This window comes from Naegleria gruberi, assembly GCF_000004985.1.
Source record: "Naegleria gruberi genomic scaffold NAEGRscaffold_54, whole genome shotgun sequence".
In the NCBI taxonomy this organism is placed as follows: Eukaryota; Heterolobosea; class Eutetramitea; order Acrasida; family Naegleriidae; genus Naegleria; species Naegleria gruberi.
The window spans coordinates 12,080-26,526 of NW_003163273.1; the positions used below are offsets into that span (position 1 = coordinate 12,080).

At 27.7% G+C, this 14,447-nt stretch overlaps 7 protein-coding genes across 7 annotated transcripts; 4 read left to right on the plus strand and 3 right to left on the minus strand.

The window, feature by feature from the left end:
• Nucleotides 1-1,793: 1,793 nt before the first annotated feature.
• NAEGRDRAFT_72517 (uncharacterized protein) lies at nucleotides 1,794-2,592 on the plus strand (the record flags this gene model as incomplete). Its single annotated transcript, XM_002672254.1, has 3 exons — nucleotides 1,794-2,102; nucleotides 2,157-2,396; nucleotides 2,479-2,592. 3 exons carry the CDS (start codon nucleotides 1,794-1,796, stop codon nucleotides 2,590-2,592), a joined length of 663 nt encoding a protein of 220 aa, XP_002672300.1.
• Nucleotides 2,593-2,657: 65 nt separating this feature from the next.
• Nucleotides 2,658-3,020, minus strand: NAEGRDRAFT_72518 (uncharacterized protein; the record flags this gene model as incomplete). The annotated part of the gene is made up of 1 exon (XM_002672317.1): nucleotides 2,658-3,020. One exon carries the CDS (start codon nucleotides 3,018-3,020, stop codon nucleotides 2,658-2,660), a length of 363 nt encoding a protein of 120 aa, XP_002672363.1.
• Nucleotides 3,021-3,284: 264 nt separating this feature from the next.
• On the plus strand, nucleotides 3,285-4,608 carry NAEGRDRAFT_81229 (uncharacterized protein; the record flags this gene model as incomplete). The annotated part of the gene is made up of 2 exons (XM_002672255.1): nucleotides 3,285-3,737; nucleotides 3,760-4,608. The coding sequence occupies 2 exons, from the start codon at nucleotides 3,285-3,287 to the stop codon at nucleotides 4,606-4,608; spliced, it is 1,302 nt and encodes a 433-aa protein (XP_002672301.1).
• Nucleotides 4,609-4,833: 225 nt separating this feature from the next.
• On the plus strand, nucleotides 4,834-7,860 carry NAEGRDRAFT_72520 (rabGTPase-activating protein; the record flags this gene model as incomplete). The annotated part of the gene is made up of 1 exon (XM_002672256.1): nucleotides 4,834-7,860. One exon carries the CDS (start codon nucleotides 4,834-4,836, stop codon nucleotides 7,858-7,860), a length of 3,027 nt encoding a protein of 1,008 aa, XP_002672302.1.
• A 348-nt stretch (nucleotides 7,861-8,208) lies between these two features.
• NAEGRDRAFT_72521 (uncharacterized protein) lies at nucleotides 8,209-9,324 on the plus strand (the record flags this gene model as incomplete). Its single annotated transcript, XM_002672257.1, has 1 exon — nucleotides 8,209-9,324. The coding sequence occupies one exon, from the start codon at nucleotides 8,209-8,211 to the stop codon at nucleotides 9,322-9,324; it is 1,116 nt and encodes a 371-aa protein (XP_002672303.1).
• Nucleotides 9,325-11,131: 1,807 nt separating this feature from the next.
• Nucleotides 11,132-12,697, minus strand: NAEGRDRAFT_72522 (uncharacterized protein; the record flags this gene model as incomplete). The annotated part of the gene is made up of 1 exon (XM_002672318.1): nucleotides 11,132-12,697. One exon carries the CDS (start codon nucleotides 12,695-12,697, stop codon nucleotides 11,132-11,134), a length of 1,566 nt encoding a protein of 521 aa, XP_002672364.1.
• Nucleotides 12,698-13,030: 333 nt separating this feature from the next.
• NAEGRDRAFT_52256 (uncharacterized protein) lies at nucleotides 13,031-14,422 on the minus strand (the record flags this gene model as incomplete). Its single annotated transcript, XM_002672319.1, has 1 exon — nucleotides 13,031-14,422. One exon carries the CDS (start codon nucleotides 14,420-14,422, stop codon nucleotides 13,031-13,033), a length of 1,392 nt encoding a protein of 463 aa, XP_002672365.1.
• Between the last annotated feature and the right edge of the window lie 25 nt (nucleotides 14,423-14,447).

Consider the following 14,447-nt stretch of genomic DNA (forward strand, 5'->3'; position numbering starts at 1 on the left):
GATGATCAATTATTCCATCCTTTTATTGGTTAAAAATATTAGTCTAATATCATTTCTATTGATTCAATAGATTAACAAGTATTCCAGTGTAATAAGTATTCACACTTGCTCTCCCAATTTCTCCTTATTAAATCCACCAATTAATTCAAAACTTTGAAATACGTGTTTTCATTACAATATCAGTTCATCCTCAGTCAACTTGAAGTAACTTTTTCTATTAATAAAAAATTCTCTTTTAAAAAAAAATAATCATTATTCCGATCTTAAAATTCTCATCATCAAAATGTTTCAAATTAATTCTAATCTTCCTCATCACGATCATGATTTAGATGATCAAATTAACTCTGATATTAATTTTCCATCAGCATCATCATCTTTAAACTACTCATCAAATTCCTCCTCATCCACTACTACTTTTAATAATGGTTATATTTCCAATTATATTAAAATTACAAATGGAGAATTAATAGAAATTCCCAAACCTAAATTAAAATTATATTCAAAACCAACATTTAATGAATTACCAATTGAAATTATGTTAAATATATTAGATTATTTAAACATGTTAGAAATAATAGAAAGTAAAATACAATTTCTAAATAAGAATTGTTACATTTTATTAAATGAATTAGAATTTGAATATTCAAAAATATTTTATGAAAATAAATTAAAATATCTAAATAAGGAAGTATTTAATGAAAGTATTTATTTTAATAATACAATTGATAATATTATATGTAAATGTATTTATATAGTAAATTTACCATTACATTGGTATATTTATCAATTAATTTTAAATAGATTTAAACAAATTGATAAAATATTTAAGTATTTAATATCACAATCACCTGAATTAGGAAGATATTTAAATGGAAATTGTAATGAAATTAAAAAATTTAAACAATTTTCATTAAAATGTTCAAATTATTGTTTAAATAATTATAAAAATAATTTTAAATTTTTAAATAATTTTCCAATTGATTTTTGCCTTTCTTGGTTATTATATGATGGAGAAAGCCAAGGCTTTGAAATTGATCAATTTTATATAACAGGACAATGTAGATTAATGGGTTTAAAAGAAATTATTTTATATTTAAATGATGAATTATTACCAAATATAACTATTAGTGCCAATGCTGGAATTTTTATTTATAATTTAAATATTTTAAATGGAAATATTGAATCTATAAAAGGATGGAATGTTTTAAAATATCCAAATTGGTTGGAATTTTTAAAAACAAGTAATAATTTAAATCAATATCAAATTTTAAATCAAAATAATAATACTATAAATGGTTTTATTAAAATTAAAAAACCAAATAATATTTTAAAAAATATTGTAAAATTTTATTATGATGAAAAGAATATTAATTCAAATCTAGATGATTTTAATTTAAAATATTAATAAATTTATTTAATTTATTTAATTTTTAATAATTCTTTTTGATCGAAATCAATGAATTATTTATTTGTAGTACGTAAATATTTTCCATTTTTACAACTCTTTCATATCAGTGAATAATTATTGACTTTTATGAGTGCTTACAAGGAATTTGTGAGTGAATTATATTATTTATATTATTTAATATTAATTCACTTTATTGAATGGTGATAAAACCATGTTATCTTTGATTGTATTTCTAATGTATCAAATACTAACGACTACAAAATATATTGTTCTTATCAAATTCATTGCTAACACTACAAAATTTGTGTGTTGTATGGCGAGTTTGTTGTTATTGAAATCTAAAATTAAAAAAATAGGTCTACAGCCTTATTAACCTCACAAAACAATGTTATCGGAATTATTATCAAAGAAGACGGGCGATGATCAGAATACAACATCATCTTCATCGGAACCTTCAACTACCAAGTATCCATATACAACTAGTGTTGTTGCTGATGGTAGAAGAAAATTTCATACAACCTATGAAAATGGAGTGGAAATGGTTGAGGAATTTGATTTGCAAACTAATCAATTATTATTGAGAAAGAGGAGAACTGTTTCAATATTAGGAGAAGGAACTTGGACAATTGAAATTGGAGGTGAGGTTAAATCCTTCAATCCAATTCATGATTTGATTGCTCCATCAACAGTCAATGTAAGTTTGAGGAATTTTGATTATAGAATATATTCCTTAATCTATTTGAATTAGCCAATTTTTATGAGAAAGGATACATCCACATTATTCCAATGGAGAGTTAGAAACTGTTTCTATGAACCTAATGTATATAAGGTCAATATCGACCATGAAAAACAAGAAATTGTCATTAGTACAACTAATAAGAAGTATTATAAACGATTCTCGATACCAGATATGAAAGAATCACCAAAAACTAAATTAAATGATGAAAGTTTGTCATTTAAATTGGAGAATAATACCCTCATCATTTCGGTAAGTCTACTCTCGTCATCATTACAAAATTAATAACATCATATTATTAATAACCACATGTAAACTCTTTCCGAATTTAAAGTATGTAAAACCAGACTTGATACTGAAGAAAGAAAGAGCAAAAGAAATGGAACTTGCTTCAATGAAAAGCGAGAGACCACCCAGAGATGGAGATGTACAATGCCCGCAACAATAAATTTATGTTTTTACAATTAAAGATGTTGTTGTTAATATTATGTATTGTTGTTGTTGTTAATAAAATTACGATGATTTCTTTTCGTCCAATCCTTGAATCATATCGTCCCAAACATTTCTTTCCTTATGTTCAAGCTTATCTTGCAAGAATTTAACTTGACTTCTAGTTCTTGTCCAATTACCATAAGAACTGTAAGACAATAATTGCCATTCCAATTTTCTTTGCTTCATTCTTTCTTCTTCCTCATAAACACGGATTCTTCTAGATTCAATAAGATCCTTGGTTCTCATCATGTTGTTATCAATCAAAGTACTAATAGCATTTTGGTTCAAGATTGAAGCAACAGTGATACCTCCAACAACTCCTAAAATACTGAGTTTGATAGCGGTAGAGAAGACTGGTCTAAAAGCAGCGGCAGTGTGTGGCATTTTTAATTAATATTTATTAAAAAAAATATTATTTGATGATTAAATATTTATTTTTCAATGAGTATGGTTTGATAATTATTGTCATGGATTTTTTCGAGAAAATGAAAGTGAATTTGAAATTTATTGATTCATATCTTTGATATAGATATGAATTACTTGTGTTCAACACTTTTGTATGCTTGTTAATGAAAACAAAGTAGAACTTGTTGTTTAGCGCCAAACTACCATCAACCGCCAATATGCTACAAAACAAACTACAAAAAAATGAACACAAGCATGGACGATGGAAGTGACGGTGAAAGTACTGAGTACGAAACTGATGAAGAAGAACAAGAAGAGGAAGAAACCATTGATCAGAGAATGCCTCAAAGAGGTCAATCTCAACGAAGAGAAGATGATGATTTCGGTCTACACTCTGAAGAGGAAAGTGAAGAAGGTTCTGCAGATGAAGAAGAAAATCTTAATTCAACAGGAAAATTCACTAGCATAGGAAATAATAATAATAACGCTCCAAAGGGTGCTGTTCTTTCAAATAGATATGAAAATAGAGGAGGAAGCGGTGCTGGTGTTAGAGGAAATTCTGCATCAAAACCACCTTCTAAACCTTCTTCATCTCAAGGAAAAGTTGTTTCAAATCAACATTATGATGAAGTGTACATAGCAAATGATGACGAGGTTCATTCTATACCTAGTCCAGAACATACACCAAGAGATAGAGTTCAAATAACAAAAGCAGAAGAATCGGAGGAAAGAAGAAGGCGAAGGTGAAGGAGAGGAAGAATCGGAGGAAGAACACTCTGAAGCTTCTGAGGATGACTATGCAATGAGACCAGGAGCCAGACCAGTTCAACATCCAGCATACAATGCCAATGAATCAAACATGCTTCTTAGTAAGATGAACATCTCTAATGAATTGAAAGAATTATTTACCTACATTAATAGATACAAACCTCATGAGATTGAATTGGATACCAAGTTAAAACCATTTATTCCAGATTATATGGCTGCAGTGGGTGAGCTGGATCCATTCATTAAACTTAAAAGACCAGATCTTAAAGAAGATGAATTGGATGACCTTGGTTTGAAGGTTATTGATGAACCAAATCCATCTCAATCAGATCCAACAGTTGTAACTTTAGACTTAACATATCAAATGAAGGGAGATAGAACCTCCAGTACGGCCGCAGAATCTTCCAATCTCTCATCTGGAATTGTTGCTGCAAAGAAGCCAGAAACAATTATTAAGAGTGTAGAATCTGGAAATGATAAATTAATTCTTAAATGGATTAATGATATTAGGGAGCTTCACAAGAAGAAACCACCACCAACTGTAACTTATTCAAAGGTCAATGTTGATTTTACTCAACTTATTCAAGCTTGGCCTGATGCATTCGAAGAAGAGTTAGCAAAAACAGATTTACCAGGAGCAGATTTGGATGTTGATTTGGAAGAATATGTAAAAATTATTTGTAGTTTACTTGATATTCCAGTTTACGATGGTCACTTAATTGAATCATTACATGTGCTGTTTACACTGTATTTAGATTTTAAGACTAATCAACATATTCAATCTCAAATGAATTTTTAAATAAATGCCCACCAACTTAAAAATCCGTTCTCGTCTTCCTTATTTGTGAAATTAAAATAACATCAAAATGTTCATTTCCATGTCTTATAGACGTTATGATTAAAGAATTGTTTATGACCGTTATGATTAATCACTAAGCATCACTGTAAAAAAAAGATTTGATTCTAAATTCACCACAACCTCCTGCTCACTAGAGTTGTCTCCTTAATAATAGTTTTATAAAGCATGAATAATACTAGAAAGGTTCCAGGTAATTCTAACAAACCTTCATCGTCAACATCTACTTCATCGATAAAGAAAAAAGACACTGACAAAAAGTTGTTGCAACAACAGAAACCAACAACAACAACAACTGGTACAAAACCAAATCTTCCAATCCTTACTATTCCTAAATTTAAATCACCTCCCTCTACACCTCAAAAACCAACAACAAACATCAAGGAGAGTATCACCAATCCTAATACAAAATCAAACAAAAATCAAGCTCCGATTAATAGCCTCAATCAGCAACAGAGAGAGTATGATGCAATGGGTAGTGGAAAGCCGTCTAAAATTCCTAAGCCTTCCAAAACCTTCATAGATTCATCACCACTGGTCAATAAGAAACTTAGATTTGAACCTAAAACCAACAATGATGATTCAATTTTCAAAGGAAGTAGAATACCTCGCCCAAAAGCTCAAACATTTATTCACCAACCTCCATCCTCACCTAGAAACATAAACCCTCAACCAACGACCTCAAGAAACAACTCCGAAAGAAACCTCTTAAATCATTTACCTTCTCCGTTTACCACCTCCATATCATCAACTTCTAATCAAGCCTTTTATTTAGTATCACCTAGACATCATCATTCCATATTGTTACCAGCATCACCTTCTCATACTATTAGACAAACATTTACTAGCAATAATAGTTCATCTAATTATCATTCTAAAAATCTTGACAAAATTGATGACTTTTCCTTTATGGATGATGTTTCAACTATGAAATTGTTTGATGATGATGAATTAGTATTCAAGTTACGTCAACCAACAGAAACCGTTCACAATGATCGTTATGAAACATTGGTGAATCAACCGTTAATCATTGAAACACCTTCACCAAAAGACCTGTCTAATAGCGAAGCTTCAACGTCACCCATCAAAAAAACACCTCCAACGTCTCCACTACTTTTGCTATCACCAAAGAAGAACGATAGTGAAACTAAACCACTCTATTCAATAGATCATCATCATCATCATACACTTGATTTTATAGAACCTATTCATTTAACGCCACTTTCAGATATTATGGTTTCGGAGACTTTGAATTTAGTATCTGATGATGATCATCAAGAAGTAAATATTATTAATCATCATCACAATGATATTGCAACCAATAATAATAATAATAGTAATACAAATACAACAATAACATTAAATAATACTACTCATGATGGAGTAATATTAATAACAGATTTACCAATTTATATGGAAATTTATAATTATGCAAAGGAAGGAAAGGAATTGGACCTCTTTAAGAAATTAATTCACTTTAGCCAGTTATCTCAACTTTTAGATAATAATTCGAGTAATAATAGTAGTACAAGTAGTATTACTATTGTTAATAATAATAATAATATTAATATAACATCTACTACTACTACTAGTAATGGCAGCAACAGCAATGTTAATGTTGATGATAATAACAATACTGAATTGTCTGATGAAGTTTATAAAAAAGCCTATCAAAAGTTCCTTTCTAGAGGAGTTTTTGCCAAGTTAATAGTCAAGGAAGAAATATTAACATTAAATAGTATTGAACCGGAAAGTGGTAATACAGCACTTCATGCAGCTATTAATGGAGATCATATAGGTACATCAAGTTTATTATGTAAATGTAAAAGAATGATTAATCAAAATAATGATAGACAAAATGTTGATCTTGAGTTTTTGAATATTGATCAATATAATAAGAGGAAAGAAACACCTCTTCATATTTCTGTTTTAAAGAATTTTGCCAATGTAGCCCATTTACTCTTACAAAATGGTAGTAAAGCATTTGAATTAACGGATGCAAATGGAAATACAGCATTACAATTAGCTGCAATTTATGAAAGAGAAGCAATTTCACATTCAATATGTGAACATGGAGGTGATGTCTGTATAATGTACGATGATAAAATTGAAAGAATTGTTACAGAAGATAAAACGTTAGAAGGCAAAACATTTGATAGATTTGGATTTCCAGTTACAAATTTACAAAACAAATGGACAATTTCAACAAACCATGGTAAAATAACCGAATATGTATCAATAGATATTGTAAAACAGCCAACACTCTATAACGAATTGCATAAAAGAAGAATTAAAGAAGAATCACGTTTAAAGAAATGGAAAGAAATGTTAAAAGAAATTAGAGAACATCATGAAAAGGGAGATGATTTATATTTACCAAAGAAATTTAAAGAGAGAGTGAGAAAGGGTATTCCAAATGAAGTACGTGGTGAAGCATGGTTCTATTTAACACGTGCTCACATTTTAAAAAAACAAAATTCAAAACTCTATTCAGATCTTAAGCAAAGACCATTGACAATGAAAGATTCAAAACAAATTGATGTTGATATTAAGAGAGAATTTCGTGAACATCGTTTGTTTGCTCACAGATATGGAAAATATCAAGTTATATTATTTAATATATTAAGAGCATATTGTAATTATAATGTTAAATTAGGATATACACAAGGAATGTCATCAATAGCAGCAATGTTATTAATGTATTTAAATGAAGAAGATGCATTTTGGGTATTTTGTTCAATTATGGAAGGTCAAAATTACAATATGCAAGAAATGTATTTTGCAGGATTACCAGGTGTTTATAAGGCAACATTTGTTTTAACAAATATTTTATCTAAAAAAATGAAAAAATTCATGAAAGCATTTGAAAATGAAGATGGAATTGGATTTAATTCATTTTGTACAAGATGGTATATGTTAAATATGTTAACTCAAATTCATTTTGATATTGCTGTATTAATATGGGATTTATATTTATCTGAAGGAAATAAGGTTATTCATAGCGTTAGTATGGCCTTTATTAGAATTTTTAAAAAGAATTTATTCAAATTGAAATATGATGGTATTGTTCAAACTTTATCAAAATTATTGGATGTTGATTTTGATTTGGAAAGATTTATGAGAAAAATACTCGTTTCTAAAATTAAAGAAAAAACAATACGAGGTTTAGAAACTGAATACGATAAAAAACATTAATTATTTAATTGATCTTTTGATTTTCTGCAAACTAGAAAGTCGTTGGTAATAGTCAAAAAAATGGAAAAACACTCACCACAACTTAATTTATCGGAAACAAGGAAGAAACAAGATTTTAATGATGATACAATTTATGAAATTTTGTCTTTTTTTAATGATTTTAAATTTATTGTAATGAATTGTGCATTGGTGTCCAAGCAGTGGTTGAATGTTGTTTTATCATCATGTCGTCATCTTTCATTGGAATGTGGAAGAAGAGTTGGAATGGATGGCCAATTTTTACAAAATATTGCAACTCTAGAGATTAATACCACTTTTAATGATGATACTTACAAAAAACTGATCTTGATGAAATCACTAACAAAACTAATTAGTTGTAACAATAATATTGGTGTTGAAGAAGCTAAATATATTAGTGAATTGAAACAATTAACTCATCTTTATATTTCTAGCAACAAAATTGGTGTTGAAGGAGCAAAATACATCAGTGAATTGAAACAATTGACCAATCTTGATATTTCTTACAATAATATTGGTGCTGAAGGAGTTGAACATATTGGTAATTTGAAACAACTAACCTTTCTTTGTATTTATCACAATAATATTGGCGATGAAGGAGCTAAACATTTAAGCGCATTGAAACAATTGACTTATCTGTATACTGCTTTCAATAATATTGGTGTTGAAGGAGTTAAATATATAATCAAATTGAAACAACTATCATATCTTAATATTTGTAGCAACAAAGTTGGTGATGAAGGAGCTAAATACCTTAGTGAATTGAAACAATTGACCAATCTTAATATTTCTAATAGTAATATTTGTGCTAAAGGAGTTGAACATATAACGGAAATGAATCAATTAACCATTCTTAATATTTCCACCAATAATATTGGTATTGAAGGAGCTAAATATATTGGTAAATTGAAACAATTGACATGTCTTAATATTTATTACAGTAATATTGATATTGAAGGTGCTAAATACATTAGTGAAATGAAACAATTGACCGATCTTAATATTTCCTACAATAACATTGGTATTGAAGGAGCTAAATATATTGGTAAATTGAAACAATTGACATGTCTTACTATATATAATAATTACATTTGTGATGAAGGAGCTAAATACATTAGTGAATTGAACCAATTGACCAATCTTAATATTTATAGTAATAATATTGGTGATGAAGGTGCAAAATACATTAGCGAATTGAAACAATTGACCAATCTTGATATTTCTGTCAATCAAATTGGTGCTAAAGGAGTTAAATACATAGCAGAATTGAATCAATTAACCATTCTTTCTGCTTCTCTCAATAATATTCGTGATGAAGGTGCTAAATATATTAGCGAATTGAAACAATTGACCAATCTTGATATTTCCAGCAATAACATTAGCATTGAAGGAGTTAAATGTTTTGAGGAAATGAAACACTTGACAGTTCTTGAAATTTACCAGTGATGAGTTTTTATTCTTTACACATACCAATTTGCAGCTATGAAGAAGCTTCATCATTTCAATTCATTTCTATTGATTTTGGATTGTTCAACTGTTTTACTCTTTATCTCTCTCACTGTGAAAAGAACAAAAAGAATTTTCATTGTGAAATAAACCAAATTAAAAAAATGACACAACAACAGTTCTATTATCATTATTCAATAATCATCACCATGATTTTACTATTAACTTTACAACAATATATTTTAGTATTGCCAATGTCATCCTTACCAATAAAAACACAACAATTAAATTTAAATCTTGAAGCAAACTTCGGAATAATTTATTCATTCAATAGTAGTGAATGTTCTCCACAAAGATCATTAAAAGAATGTAAATCATCGATATATACTTTTAAAAATATTAAAAAGGAAACTAATTTTGATGAAATTAATTTATATTACAAATTTAATGAACCTTTAAATTCAAACTTGGAATTTTCACTTTCATCTTTGGAAAATCGAGGAAATGTTTTAACTAGTATTAAATTTAATATTAAACAAGATGAAAAATTGAATGATAAACTAATTTTAACATTTAATACTAAATATGGATTATTTAATATTGATATGACTAGACAATTAAATGTTTCAATTGCAAATATTAATGATACGTTTAATCATTATTTAAATAATGATGAATTTGGTGTTTTAAATTTTAAATCTAATTCTATTGATTTGGAATTAAATTTATTAAATATTTTTAATTTTATAAATAGAAATTTTAAAATAGTAATTCATGTAAATGGAAATACAAATTCAAGAATTTTAAATTTGAATGAATGGAATCAAGTATCATATCCTTCTTCATTTGAATTACAATTTCCAAATCAAAGATTTTTAACACTTTCATTTCCATCTCAAGACAAATTTGGAGAATTTAAAATAATTGAAAATAATTTAATTGATAAAAATGATCTAAGTCATGATATTGATAATTTTGAAAATATTAAAATATTAAATAGTTATTTATATTTTGATATTAATTTAAATATTGAAAATTCAATTTTAATTTTTAATATTGGAAATTTAACAAATTTTAAAGATATATATGGAAAAGAATATAATATTGATATAAATTCATTAAAATGTGCATCTACTTATGGTAATGGATACGTGAAAGGAAAAACAATAATTAAACCAGTTTATTCGTTCAATGATGGTAAAATATTAAAATGTATTGGAGATTCGATTTTTAGAAATAATTCGTTAATTACTATTTTGGGATTAAGACAGGAAACAAATATAATTAAAATTAAAGATGAATCTCAAATAACTGGAAAGGTTACGAAAAAAGAAGGAAGATACTATCAAGCAGAAATACAATCTGACAGTTGTATTGCCTTTGATGGCGTTGTTTCCTTAAATAGAATGAAAATTTATGGTTTACAACAAGAATTATCCAAACATATTATCCTCCCTACCGTAAATAATGATACTTTTTATATGGATAGTATTATAGGTGGTGATCAAGTTAAATTTTGTGTGGATTCTCAAATTTATTCTGAAATTGGAAATTCTAAAAAACAAGTAATTGTATTTTATTTTATTTCAGAACATTTAGAATCAGAATTTAAATTTAAAGTTCATATTTCACCTTATTGGAAATTACCTGTTGTAATTGGATCTGTTATTGGAACAGTTGTAATGATAACAATTGCTGTTTTTGTAATGTTAATTATTTTTAGTTGTACAAGAAGAAAATATTCTTATAATCCTGTTAATTAAACTAGGGATGTAATAAATGGAAAGTAGAATTCTATAGAAATATTTCAATAATATTGATTTGCCTTATTTGAAATTGACATGCCAAACTTGTTAAAATCTTCAGGTGTGGAAATATCTGTAAACTTTTCAATATTATTCTTTCCCAATAATGTCTTTACATGATCTTTCATCCTTTCATGCACATCATACCAAGCATGTTTATAGAGAACATTTAAATATTCTCGAAATGAGAAGGCATCCTCTTTTTGAGCGAGCATTCCATAGATTATAATAAATAGTTTGGCATCTATAATTGGAAGTGAAAATCTACTCAAAAATTGATCCATTAAATTAAATTCGTACGGATAAGTATTATTTACAATTTGAATAATTAACTCTTTAACATTATTAATAATAAAAGTTTGATCATGTTCAGAAATACGTGACATTTCAAATACTGACTGGTTTGGAAATAATACATTAAATGCTTTAAATGTTAATGCAGTGTCTTTCCTTAGTACATTCATTAATTTTGCAAAGAATTTACATTCTTCTTCTATTGCATAAATTGTTAATTGATATTTATCCATTAAATATCTAACTAATTCATGAATTTCTCGACAATTATCACAATTCAAGCATTTGATTGCTTCCTTAACTTGTTCCATTGGAAATGTGAAATTTCTTTCACTGGCAACCTTAAAGAAGTTAAATAAATTTCTAATATTTCCATTTTCCAATGAAACTATTTCAATTGGGAATGGAAATTCTTGAAGGAATGTTCTGAGATATTTCTGACCTGTACTGTAAAGGGAAATAGTTTGAGAAATGGTAAATCCTTTTAATGGATTTTCATAATACTTAATTATTTGATTCATCCCAATTAATTGATTTAAACATTTCATAAAATAATTAGTTTTCTTAAATAATCCTGTGGTTTTAAAACCTAGACAGTATGATAGATAATCATCCTTCACATCTACTATTTCAACTCCATTTTTAATCATTTCTGTTGTAATCATTGGAATGTGTTTCTCATAGAATTCATATTTTTTGAATAATATCGATAAAATAGAAATTGGATATTTCAATTTGTAAAATGTAAATAATTTTTCTATAAAGTCATCCGAATATTCAATAAATTGATCCAATTTAGGGAGTTCTTCAAGTATTAACTCAAATAATTTCCCCAATTTCGAATAGTCCAAATATTGATTCATTCTAATAATCTTTCCAATACACTCTCTAATTAAATTCGTTTCTTCTGGAACGTACTGTCTCATATATGGAGATCTTTCAATATTCTTACATAATAAAACTTGCATAAATTGATAAATCACCAAATCATAATAATAAAAACTATCACCAATGGATATGAACTTTTGAACCGCAGCAGAATAGAAGGAAATTACTTGATTTTTCATTAATTTCTTGAATTGGGTATTTTCTAAATTGTTTTCTACTCGTTTCATTCTCAAATTCTTTGCTTCTCTTTCCAATTCTAAATTTCTCTTCACAAGTGACAATAATTTAGATATTACAATGGGACGGAAATGAGTGTCACTACTGGAATATGATGGTTGGGGTAGAGAATTTATCAAAGAATACACAACTTGCATCCTCTCTTTCATATTCTTTGTTTTTTCAAGATTGTAAATTATTCCACTGTTAGTATCTTTAATTTTGTAAACATTTTGTAAAGCATTACAACAATTAATTAAATGTTGTATTAAAAATCTTTCAAATACCATCTTCCAAAATGTTTCACTTTTATCCAACTGTAAATTCCACTCCCTACAAACAACCAAAACATTTGGAATTTCATGAATCGGAAGAAATTCCACCACACTATTCAATTCATCATAAGAAATTAATAATATTTGTGATGAGTGAGTTATTGTTTCTAATTGATCGTTAGTTTTGCGGTTAGACATTTTTAATATTATTGATTAATGGTGAACTTTTCAAATGTTTTGAGATTGGTGAAGTAAATATTCATCAATGGTTTTGAAAATTCCTTCATAATAATAACGTTTTACAATCTTGTATCGTGATGCAAATAATTTGTAAGTTTTCAATTCAATCTTTAGCATTTCCACATAGTTAGAAACTCTTGAATCTTTAGGAAAAACTATTCCACTAGGTTGTTGTTGCTGAGTTTTTTTGTAATGATACTCTGCGGCAACTGAAACATGAGTTAGAATTTCTATTGGAAGAATTATCACATTAGGATTACTAATTAATTTAACAATGGATTTGGCACATCTATCAAGAGTAAACTCCACCATTGGTGTTACTGTTGCATATTTTGATAATATTCCTAAAGTAGTTCCATTTTTGATTATTTCATAATACATTGTAATTGTATCTGATTTTCCAAAAGTTTCATCTTCATAATTCTTACATTCTGAAATTAGTGTTTGAACAAATGTATTCAATTCCATGCAATTAGAAGAATCTATCAAATGTGGATGTTTCAAAATTTGATAACAATCATTGTATTCATCTTTACAATCATCCATGAAATAAGTAAACGTATCTGGTAGTATTTCAAGAAATCTTTCAAATGAAAGTGGATACAAATCCATACTCTTCTCTACATTGAATATCGCACATTCTAATATTTGGATAAGCGAAATGAGAAGTTTTGTTGTGGTGCAATTTTCTACAATTAAATTTTGTTTGTAAAACAATAAAATTTGAAAGTAGAATTTGGAAACGTCCAATCTTTCAAACCACCATTCATAAAAACACATATTCAAATAAGTAATGGCTACTCTAGTACTCGAATGAGAATCGAACACTTTTGAAAGATAATCCTTAGCTTGTTTGGCTGATTTTTCTGATTTTTCAATATTTCCCATTTGACATTCACATGAAGCTTTGATTGAATAATATAAAGCAGCCATTTCATTCATTTCCTTATTATAACTTGATGAATTATTGGATTTGTAATGAGAAATCAAGAATTGTTCCAACTCCTTCCTCTCCATTATTTTAAATCCACTAAAGTAATAATCCAATATTGTAACATCTTCGTGTTTAATACTATTATTAATGACTGGTTTCGCTCTTCTTTTGTAATTAGTTGAATATTTACATGTCATTCCTCTCAAACTACAACCATGACATGATGGTTTCGTTCTATCACATCTTCTGTGATTGACTCGGCAACCGTCACATGATATGGGTGAATACTCAATCACAGTTGGTTCATTATTATTGGTAGAATTAGTAGATGTGCTGACGACATTCATTGTCTTGTCGGATGCATGATTTGTTTTATCTTCATCAATTTGTTGAAGGCTAAGGAACATGTTATGATGATCTTCACCTCCACTACTACTACTAGCCATTGATTCAAAGGAAAAATCATTGGGA